Source organism: Grammomys surdaster, unplaced genomic scaffold (genome assembly GCF_004785775.1).
Source record: "Grammomys surdaster isolate TR1022 unplaced genomic scaffold, NIH_TR_1.0 213, whole genome shotgun sequence".
In the NCBI taxonomy this organism is placed as follows: Eukaryota; Metazoa; Chordata; class Mammalia; order Rodentia; family Muridae; genus Grammomys; species Grammomys surdaster.
In genome coordinates, this window is record NW_021604658.1 from 895,545 (window position 1) to 907,058 (window position 11,514).

The 11,514-nt window shown below is 42.9% G+C and overlaps 2 protein-coding genes across 3 annotated transcripts in view; one reads left to right on the forward strand and one right to left on the reverse strand.

Moving 5' to 3' along the window:
• Positions 1-11,514, forward strand: part of Acaca (acetyl-CoA carboxylase alpha) — a 266,070-nt gene that overhangs the window by 12,094 nt on the left and 242,462 nt on the right. The gene's annotated exons all lie outside the window — the stretch shown is intronic.
• Positions 8,456-11,514, reverse strand: part of CUNH17orf78 (chromosome unknown C17orf78 homolog) — a 17,018-nt gene continuing 13,959 nt past the window's right edge. For both annotated transcript variants that reach the window (XM_028772463.1, XM_028772462.1), the window contains one exon: positions 8,456-8,822. In XM_028772463.1, coding sequence (XP_028628296.1) covers positions 8,745-8,822 — 78 coding nt within the window. In that variant the 3' untranslated portion in view covers positions 8,456-8,744. The remainder of the gene's footprint in view (positions 8,823-11,514) is intronic.

The following is an 11,514-nucleotide window of genomic DNA, read 5'->3' on the forward strand; positions in this document are numbered from 1 at the left end:
TGCTTACTGCACATAAGACAGTGACACGGGAGCTAGAGAGTGGTCAGGAGTACTTACTGCTTTTGCAGAGAACCTAGCTAGGTTCAGCTCCCAGCACCCATATGGTGCTCACAATCATCTTTAACTCCAGTTCCAGGGTTCTGATGCCCTCATCTGGTCTCCAGGGGCTCCTGTGTACACATGGTATACACAAACTTATAGAGGCAAACACATATATACATAAAGAAAATTTTTGGCCAGGCAGTGGTGGCGCACGCCTTTAATCCCAGCACTTGGGAGGCAGAAGCAGGTGGTTTTCTGAGTTCGAGGCCAGCCTGGTCTACAGAGTGAGTTCCAGGACAGCCAGGGCTACACAGAGAAACCCTGTCTTGAAAAACCAAAAAAGAGAAAAGAAAATTTTTGATCTTTTAAAAATTATATTTAGGGGCTGGAGAGATGGCTCAGTGGTTAAGAGCACTGACTGCTCTTTCAGAGGTCCTGAGTTCAAATCCCAGCAACCACATGGTGGCTTACAACCATCCGTAATGAGATTCGATGCCCTCTTCTGGTGTGTCTGAAGACAGCTACAGTGTATTCATATATAATAAATAAATAAAAATCTTTAAAAAAAAAAAATTATATTTAAAGGGCTAGAGAGATGGCTTAGCGGTTAAGAGCACTGACTGCTCTTCCAGAGGTCCTGAGTTCAGTTCCCAGCAACCACATAGTGGCTCACAACCATACATAATGGGATCCGATGCTGTCTTCTGGTGTGCCTGAAGACAGCTACAGTGTACTCACATGCATGAAATAAATAAAAATTCTAAAAAAATTATATTTAAAAATTTTATTTGTGCAGGGGTGAGGAGCCTGCCACGTGCTTGTGGAGTTTAGAGAGTAACTTATAATAATAAAAGTTTATTCTTTCTACCATGTAAGGGCCAGAGAAGACGGGGACTCATGTTCTTGGGCAGGCATCTTTAAACTCTGAGCCATCTCACAGCAAAGGTTGTGTGTGTGTGTGTGTGTGTGTGTGTGTGTGTGTGTGTGTGTATGTGTATGTGTGTGTGTGTGTATGAGGAGGAGGAAGAGGTCCAGGTAAGGTGACACTTTTTATTGCAGCACTCAGAAGATAGAGGAAAGATCAGCCTAGTCAACACAGTGAGACTCTGTTCATAGTGTTTTGTTTTGGAAACAGGGACTCACAATGTAGCTCTAGCTGTCCTGGAACTCACAGAGATCCACCTGCCTCTGCCTCCCAAGTGCTGGGATTAAAGGGGCGCACACCACTCCTGGCCTGGAGAGTCTTTTTCAGTCTAGCGAAATTGAATCTATAAATCCTAAAAACCCATGAATCCTTCCTGACATAGCCCTAGACATAGACATGTTCAAGCATATTCATCCTACAAGAGACTACTGATAATCCCAGATGCCTGGCTCATGGCTCTTCTGTTTCAGTGTCTTCTCAGCAGAGAGTTTGATTCTTCTAGAAGTTAACAAAGGCCCTGTGCCCCACACTGTTTATTCTTCATTTCTAGCACATTAGGGAGGAGGAGTGACTTGAGTAAGAGCCTTGAAATGTCTTCAGGGCACCATGTAATCCTGCAGAGACCAGGGCTCTAAACCTCGGAGTATATCCTTGCCCATTCTACTTTAAGTCATTTAGAAAATGAGACTTAACGTAGAACAATCTTTGGCTGTTAGGAAGTATTTTCCCACTGGGCGATAATATGGACCTCACCTTCCCTGTGTTGCATTTACTCATGACCACCCTGTGCTTTTCAGGATGCAGTTACAACTTTAGCCACTGGGTGGCACAGATTCACAGGAGTCCATTTGAAAGTTCCTAACTTACAGCCCAAAGAGCACTTGTTGCTAAGTGGCACCAAATGAAGGAAAGTTGTGGGGAGATCAGGTTTATTTGGCTTAAAGTTCCAGTGTACAAGTGAAGCTGCATTTCCTAAAATTCAGGTCAAAATTTTGGATAAGGAAAAGAAAAAGTGTTAGAAGTCCCAGCGCTTGGGAAACGGAACCATAAATTCAAGGCCAGCCTGGACTACTTAGTTTGGTGCTAGCATGTAACAGAATGAGACCCTGTTACAAAAAAACATATTGTCATATATATATATATGAATGAAGATGGCTTAGAGAGATGATGGCTGAGTAGTTATGAGCACTTTCTGCTTTTTCAGAGGACCAGAGTTCAGATTCTGACAACCACCCATTCCTGGCTTTTCTAGGTGCACACACACACACCTAATAAAAAGTGGTGCAAATAAATCTTTACAAAATACATATTGAGGGGCTGGAGAGATGGCTTAGTGGTTAAGAGCATTGACTGCTCTTCCAGAGGTCCTGAGTTCAAATCCCAGCATCCACATGGTGGCTCACAACCATCCGTAATGAGATTCAATGCCCTCTTCTGGTGTGTCTGAAGACAGCTACAGTGTACTCATAAATAAAATAAATAAATCTTTAAAAAAAAAAAAGAAAAAAAATACATATTGAAAGGAGAGAGAGAAGAGAAGTAACAAAAGATATAGAAATCTGAGAGAAGACTGTAAAATTAGTTTATTAACTCTTGCCTTTAATCTCAGCACTTGGGAGGCTAAGGAATACAAATTATTATGACTTTTAGGTCAGGCTGGGCTGCATATATGAATTCAGCAAGTCTGGGCTAGGGAGACTGTCCTAAAAACAGACAGACAGACAAACAAAAGCAAAAACTAAACCAGAGCTAGGATTGAAGCTTAGTTGGTAGAGTGAGCACCAGGCTCTGCTTCAGTCTTTAACATGATGTAAACTGGGTGGGCACACCTATAATCTCAGCATTCAGAGACAAGAAGCTGGGAGTTCAAGATCATCCTCAACTGTATTAGACTGTCTCAAACCTACCAACAAGATCTTGACGGAGGGATCACTCAGTCTGTACAGCACATTGCAAGCATGAGAATCTGAGTTTGATCCCCAGTGCTCATGTAAAAAAAAAAATGGGTGTGATAATGTAACCTTGTCATCTCAGTGCTGGGGAGGTAGAGACAGGAGGATCCCTGGAAACCCCCCCCACTGGCCAGCCAGTTTGGCGAAACCCCCCCAAAAAAAAATTAAAAAAAAATATTTTTTTTTTTTGTTTTTTCGAGACAGGGTTTCTCTGTGTAGCCCTGGCTGTCCTGGAACTCACTCTGTAGACCAGGGTGGCCTCGAACTCAGAAATCCACCTGCCTCTGCCTCCCAAGTGCTGGGATTAAAGGCGTGCGCCACCACCACCCGGCTAAAAAACATAAATTTTAAATTAAAAAAAATCCAGGAGCAACCTTTATGTGAAAATGAAGACTACTTGATTCCTTCATACAAAAGGAGTCAGGAGTCAGGCTTGGTGCCACAGTTTTATCATTTCAGCTACTCAGGAAGATCACAAGTTCAAAGCCAGCCTGGGCAAGTTAGGCTGTGTCTCGAAAACTAAAAACAGAAAAGGGCTGGAGAAGTGGAGCACTTGTACGGTACATGCAAGGCCCTGGGAGCCATCTCCTTTACTGGGTGGTGGGGGGTGGGTGGGGGGGGACTGAGATATGCCACCTTTAACTGTCCATTCAGTGATGGGACATCAACACATAATTTGAGTGTTTACAACAAACATGATGCTTTGTTAGTACAAAGCAATATATAATGTTACACAGATTCACAGGGACACTACAGATTTTCAAGGACAAGAACCAGGAAGTATACTCGATAGAGAAATAATTCTCAAGACAGTCTGAAGGCTATTGTATGAACTTGGGAATGGAATTCTGAGAGTGGGAAGGAGGGGAAACATAGACTCTTAACCTGTCCTAGGCAAATATGTCAATAAGTAAAGGGTTTATGGCTCCTTGTCCTAAGGAACTGTTCTGGGAAAATAGCTCAATCTAAACACTGGGGAAACACTTTAGGTCAGAAACTGTTGGATAGCATTTAAAGAGCATCCAAAATGAGAAGTGGGGGTAGTGAGTGGTGAGGGCTGCTGCTGCCCCTAAGCCCACCCCTGCATAACTTTGGAATGCAGGAAGGGAAGAATGTTAATGCTTGTTCAGCAATTCCAGATATCCAGAATCCTACATCAGTTTGACTTTTTGTTTGTTAAGACAAAAGCTCTGTGTAGTACAGGCTAGTCTTGTGCTCATTATGTAGCCCAGGTTGGCTTCAAACTTATGGCAAGTCTCCTGCCTCAGTTACCTGACAAGGGGGATTACAAGAATATGTCACCAGAACCAGCTTGCTCAGTTTTGATTCAGTCACAGTTATAGCTTAAAAATTAAGAAATAGGGAGCTGGAGAGATGGCTCAGCAGTTAAGAGCACTGACTGCTCTTCCAGAGGTCCTGAGTTCAATTCCCAACAACCACATGGTGGCTCACAACCATTTGTAATGGGATCCAATGGCTTCTTCTGGTGTGTCTGAAGACAGATACAGTGTACTCATACATAAAAATAAATAAATCTTTTTTAAAACTTAGGATATAGAGACTGGAGCGGTGACTCAGCACTGGAGAGCACTTGTTGCTCTTGTACAGGACCCATGTTCAGTTCCCAGCCCCTCATGTCAGCTCACAACCACAGGCACTAGACATACATTGTGCATATTCATACATGAAGACAAAACATGGAAGCACAATAATAAATCCAAAAATGAAGAAATGGCTATATATTTGTTGCATATTTTGTGTTGACAATATTTTAGATTTATTTTTTAAAGATTTATTTATTTATTTATTTATTTATTTATTTTATGTATATTGAGTACACTATAGCCGTCTTCAGACATACCAAAAGAGGGTGCTGGATCCCATTACAATGGTTGTGAGCCACCATCTGGTTTCTGGGAATTGAACTCAGGACCTCTGGAAGGGCAGTCAGTGCTCTTAACTGCTGAGCCATCTCTCCAGCCCATTTAGATTTATTTTTGTTATTTTAATTTACATGTATGTGACTATGAGAGTGTGCAAATAAATTCCACATGCATGTAGGTACCTGTGGAAGCCAGAAGAGGGCATTAGGTCCCTTGGAACGAGAGTTACAGGTGGTTGTGAGCTGCCTGGTGTGGGTGCTAAGAACCAAACTCAGTTCCTCTGGAAGAGGAACAGTCTCTCTAGTCCTTTATATTTTTATATTTATTATTTATATTTAACAAAATAACACTTTTTAAGAAAAAAATCTTTCTTGTAGCCCTTTTATTTTCTACTCTGTTTAGCATACAAAAAATGGGTTTCATTGTGATGTTTTCATATGTGTATCTCATATTTGAGTCTTACCACCCCTCTCCCAACCTCTGTTTTCTCTAAAATAGTCTCCACTTCTGTTTTCTGGTTATTTGCGTTCCATTACTCTCTCTGAATGGAATTGTGTTTTGAGACAGGGTCTCACTGTGTAGCCTAGGTTGGCAGAGAACTCACCATGTAGTCCATGTTGGCTGGGAGGAATTCATGGCAGTCTTCCTGCCTTGGCTGTCTAGTGCTATGATCATTCCTGAACCGTAGTGCCTGGCTTTGAAGCAGTCCTTCTAACAGCCCACAAATATAGCTGTTGACTCAATGTCATTAGGCAATAGCTCCAGAAGTTCAAAGTAGAGGTGTTTTTTTGTTTTTTCTTAACTTGTCTTGTTTGCACCAAGCAAGTATCTGCCTTAATCTTTGGACCTACCAAAAAGTATTGAGAAGCTGAACTATTGGATAGTGCTGTAGTCTCAGCACTTGGGAAGCTGAGGCAGGAGGATAATGACAGTCAGTCTTACATATTAAGTTCAGAGCAGCCTGGGCTACAGAGAGGGGGGAAAAGGTACTGTATTGGGATATTAGCTAGGTGTGGTGGTACAGACTTGCAACTCCAGTTTTAGGAGCTAGAGAGAGAGAGAAATCAGAAGTTCAAGATCACCCTCAACCACATTGTGAAGTCACAACTAGCTGGACTGCACAAGATCTTATCTAGCAATGCAAAACAAAGCAAAGGGTCTCAGGGTCATGCCAACCTTTCAGAAAGATAAGGCTTCTAGCACCCTTTGAAACTGATAATACACACAAGGTAAGTAGTGTGCCAATTGGAAATACGGTGCTAATGTATTAGTGGGAAAAAGGACATCAGGTTAGAAGTGGTATGGAGAACGTTATGTTACACAATGTATGTCTCTCATCATATGCACACATATTTGTAATGCCCATAAAAGAAGTATCAATGTTAGTTACCTGTAGGAGGAAAGATTAAATGTAACTTTTATTCTTCTATTCCTTTACAATCCTCATTATTTTCTGTACATTCTAATAGTCAGAATGCACTTTAATAATCAGAAAAACAAAATATGATAATTAATGAGAAATCATTTCCAACAGGAATTTGGCGCTTTGCAGAGGACTCGCTGGTAGTTGCATTGAGTGTTTATGAGTGTGTCTACAATGATGACCAGAGCATGTGTGTGTGACTCTGGGGCAATCTGCAGACTGAAGTCCGCATTGCAAAGTCCACACAGGAGTGCCCCCTTCTCCTCTGCTCTCCTCAGCTCCTAGTTTCCAAATATTCCCTCCACTGGGGAAGGAATTCAAAGCTGGTAGCTGATTAGGGAGTGGGGAAATGCTTGAAAGATTCTTGCTTTTGCCAAGACAACGGTCACCAAACAGAGTGCACAGTTTGGACCGTGTCAGTTTCCATGAAGCGAGTCAGTACAGGTGTCACCCAGGGTTCGCTCTCACAGAAGAGCACAGACCCATATGCCTCTCATCTTCTAGGAAATCTCATGTTCCAGTTACAGAACATTCTGTTGGTGAGGGACGGGATGAATGCTGGCGTTAATCCTGGAATCAAGTAGAGTCTTTGTAATTATCTCCCCTCCTAGACTTGGAAAAAGCAGTCTTTTCTTTTTTCTCTCTAAAGTAACAGGTATCAGAATAAACCTGAGGTGATGTTTTGAGTCACTAGTAGGGTGCAAGTGATCCACTCATATATCTAAGGCCACTCACGGTTTTGTGTCCCCTGTCTGCTGTGTGCTAAACGTGTGTTCTATGGAATTTGAGAGCTTCTTCTGCTCTTCCAGGAAGCTTTGGCTCACCATGGCCCTGTGTCTGTCCTTCCCTCCTGGCTCAGCTTGTCCCCTGCTTAGTTAGTACACTTTCAAGAATCCTGCTGGGAACAGTACTTAAAGTGGAAGGAGGAAGGTTAGACTTTGTGTATGGTTTCTTCAAGAGAACTAAGAAAACAGAATCAGTTGCCAGGCCCGGTGACACACACCATGCCTGTTATCCAAGTGCATGGGGGTGGGAGACAGGAGGATCATGAGCTGAAGGTCATCCTGAGGGAGAGGGGGGAGGGGAAGAGAGAGAGAGAGAAGGTGGGGGGAGGGAGAGGGAGAACATATACATGGCAATTGGAATGGTTTCACAATCATAGAGAAGGAAGCAGGACCACCCAGTCCACTGGTTCAGTTGCTTCAGTCCCTGGTTCTGTTTTCCACTGAACTCTATTTTTTGTTTTTTGTTTTTTTGAGACAGGGTTTCTCTGTGTAGCCCTGGATGTCCTGGAACTCACTCTGTAGAGCTGGCTGGCTGTGAACTCAGAGATCTGCCTGCCTCTGCCTCCTGAGTGCTTGAATTAAAGGCATGTGCCCTGATCATGCAGGGGTATCATATACCCCTGTGATAGGGCTCATCATCACAATAATTTTATTCTAGAGTCCTTGTCAAAGGACTTACGCAGCTCATTGGTAAAATACTGCCTAGCCAGGAGGTGGGAAGGTCAGGAGTTCAAGGTGATTCTCAGCTACTTAGCAAGTTGGAGACCAGCCTGAGATATATCATAAAATCTTGTATTAAAAAATTAAAATATATATATATAAATTTATATATAATATATAAAATTAAAATATATAAATAAGGCATATCCAGGTCTTCTGGTGTATACTTGTATTGCTAGCTCCTCTTGGAGGCTCAAGCAAGAGAGTTGAAAGTTTAAGGCACCCAGAGAGTTCCAGGTCCTTGGAACCCAGTGACACCCTATCTCAAAATAAAAGTTACTTTTACAAGAAGGGTTTAGTATATAGCTCAGTTGTAGGGTACTTTCAGTGTGAGAACCTTGGTCCAAATCACAGCATTAAAAAAAAAAAAAAGGAAAAAAGCATAATATCAGATCTACTTTAGGAATTCGGAACCTTAAGATTTCATTTGAAGCTATATTTCTGCTGTTCTAAAACCCTTTAGGAATGACTTATTAAGAAGGGCCTTGGGATGCCTAAGACTGGGTTCCCTTTACCAGATTGTTGATAACTGTGTGTAGTGACAGAGGCTAAATCATAAGTCATAAGCCCTGGGAGAGGAGGTGCCCGGTGGGAGGCAGATGACAGCCAGTGAGCATGAAGAAAGCTGGGAGGCTAAGCAGATCTGGGGTGTGTGTCACACTGTCAGCTCCAGGCCTTGGGACGCTGTGTTTGTCTTTCATCCGAGATAGTAGCAGGTCCATTCATAACACTTGGAGGCAAGGGCTTTATTTTCATTTGCTGGGATAGAAAGGTGACCCATTTATGAGTGTGCAAAGTGAGTCACAGAGGCGTATGGCTGTGCCAATTGCAGTGGCATGAAGGTGGCTCTGCTCAACCCAGGCTCTTCCTTTACTGTCCTGCCATACTGTCTGATTATAATGTCCCCGTGAAGATATGAGTGTGAGAGCTTCAAGCGTCATCCCGATTGATTCACAATGAGGAGCTGGTGGTGTAGATGACGGCGCTTGTGTTCAGAGTCGGGTGAAGCAGAGCTCAGAAGTATGTCTGGTGGATTACAGTGATGCCTGTCGTTTCCTTTGAGTATGAAGAGTTAGGAACATCATGTCCAACCTGGAGGTGGAAGGGACACACGAATAAGTGTGTGAATGACCTAAATCAGCAAGGGATGGCTGAGGAGAAAACCCCACACAAGTCAAGTACATCCGAGTTTGAGTTTGCCTCTTTGCTGCCAACGGTTGTTCTGAGACCATGTGAACACCATGCTTGTAAGCCAAGAACCTATAAATCACTAGTTGGGTGCCCATCATCACTCCTTCCTGACCATGTTTTCACGAATGGAAAAGGCCCTGCATGCCCAGCTACTTTGGATCCCAATTACACAGGAATTCTACTTCATTCATTGAATCAAACCCCAAGGATCTTATTATGTTTTAAAGAGAGAGAGATTTAGACAGAGATCTGGGGTCTTGCTGAATATTTATGTTTGAGACAGGATCTCTTGTATATCAAGCTACCTCACTATGTAGTGGAGAATGCCTCCAACTCTTAATCCTCCTGCCTCCATCTCCCAAGTGCTGGGAATAACGGATGTGTGCTCCCACACCTGTGGGGAGCCAGTAAAATCCTGATTTTACACTTCTTCTGGCCTCCACAGGTACCAGTGTGAACATGGTGTACATACATACATTCTGGCAAAACACACACACTCACGAGATTAGAAAATACTAATGTAGCCCCAAGACAACCAGTGAGTTCACGTGTCTGAGCACTGAGATAAGAAAGAGTCTGTTGCTAGGCTAGGGTATGGGGTTTGTGGGATGTGGGGTGCTGTGTTGTGCTCATCGCTATTCTATGCAGTTGGTACAGCCTGAAAAGAATAGCAGCACCTGTGCTATGCTGGACTATGCAGGTGTGTGCGTGCATGAGTGTGTGTGTGTGTGTGTGTGTGTGTGTAGTGCTGGGAATCAAACCCCTTTGCTACAACATCTTTTTTTTTTTTTTTTCGAGACAGGGTTTCTCTGAGTAGCCCTGGCTGTTCTGGAACTCACTCTGTAGACCAGGCTAGCCTCAAACTCTCGAACTCAGAAATCCACCTGCCTCTGCCTCCCAAGTGCTGGGATTAAAGGCGTGTGCCACCACCGCCCTTACTACAACATCTTTAAAACCAATTCTCAGTGGTATAATTCTACATAAATGGACAATTTGTTTAGTTTAGTGCATGGGGAGTGGCTTTGTTTGATGACTGGTTTTGTGTATTTTGAGACAGTCTTATTCTGATGCCTAAACTGCGGCTTTGTGCTAGGTCCAGTGGAAGCCTGTCTTTTTACCTTGTCAAGAGTCTGGATGTCTTAGGGAAACAGGCCATTTATCACTTTCTACTATTCCAAAGCTGAGTCTACACCTGGCCTGGGAGTCTGCATTAAAAGTAGCTTGGTGAATCACTCTGTAGTGTCAGGTCAGACACCAAAAGGCACTATTTATAATCTTGTCAGGAAACCTAAGGACAAGGAAAACGAAAGTGGTTTTGCCAAGTCCCTAAACTGAATTGAAGTGCAGTGGATCATAAACATCACTGTATCTCAGAGTTACCCAGTTTGAACGCATGTGTTTTAATGCTAAAGATCTTACAATTAGAGGGAACCTTCCTAAAGAAATAAAAAACTTAACTGGGTGATGGTGGCTCATGCCTTTAATGTCAGTACTCAGGAGGCAGAGGCAGGATGATCTCTGAGTTCAAGGCCAGCCTGGTCTACAGAGTGAGTTCCAGGACAGCCAGGGCTACACAGAGAAAACCTGTCTTGAAAAACAAACAAACAAACAAAAACAAACAAAAACTGAAAACAAACCAAAAAAGAAACGTAAAACTTACATTGGATGTAAACCTTGTTCAGGGCCCATGGGACCTGAAGTATTATTAGTTTCGCCATAAATCTGCCTCTGCTTACAGAACTTGTTTTTAATTTTTACTTTTATGTGTAGTTGGCTGCTTGTTTGTGTGTGCATCATATTTGTACCCAAGGAAGCCAGAAGAGGGCACTGTAACCCATGGGCCTGGAGTTAGAAGGTAGTCGTGGGCCACCCTGTGTGCGGGCTAAGAGCTGCTCTTAAGTTCTGATCCATCTCTTCAGCCTGTTTAGGGAGCTTGTTAAAAATTTAAGAATAAGATGAGCTTCATAGCATAAGCCTGCTTCATGCTTCTTAGAAAACTGAGGCAGGTGGATGATGCGAAAAAAAAAAAAATAAGGCTAGCCTGAGCAACATAGTGAGAACTCATCTGAATAATAGTAAGAATAATAAAGATTCCTGGACCCATTCTAGACACTAGACATTCTGATTCAATCTGTATGGGTCCCAGAAATATGCATTTTCTCTCTCTCCAATTTCCCCTTTCTCTCCTCCTCCTCCTCTTCTCTTCTCCTCTTCCTCCTCCTCTTCTTTCTCCTCCTTCTCCTTCTTTGCCTCTTCCTTTCCATCCTCTTTCTTCTTCGTTTGTTTCCGTTTAAATGGTATCTCCTGTAGCCCAGGATAGCCTCAAACTCCCTGTAAAGATGAAGCTGAAGTTGGCCTTGAACTATTTATTCTCCATCTACCTCCAAAGTACTAGGATTATAGATATATATTTCCATACCCAGCCAAATAACTTTTTTTTTCTTTTGGCTATCCTAGAATTCACTATGTATACCAGGCTAGCCTAAACTCATAGAGATCTGCCTGCCTCTGCCTCTCTGCCTCTCTGCCTCTCTGCCTCTCTGCCTCTCTGCCTCTCCTCTGCCTCTCCTCTGCCTCTCCTCTGCCTCTCCTC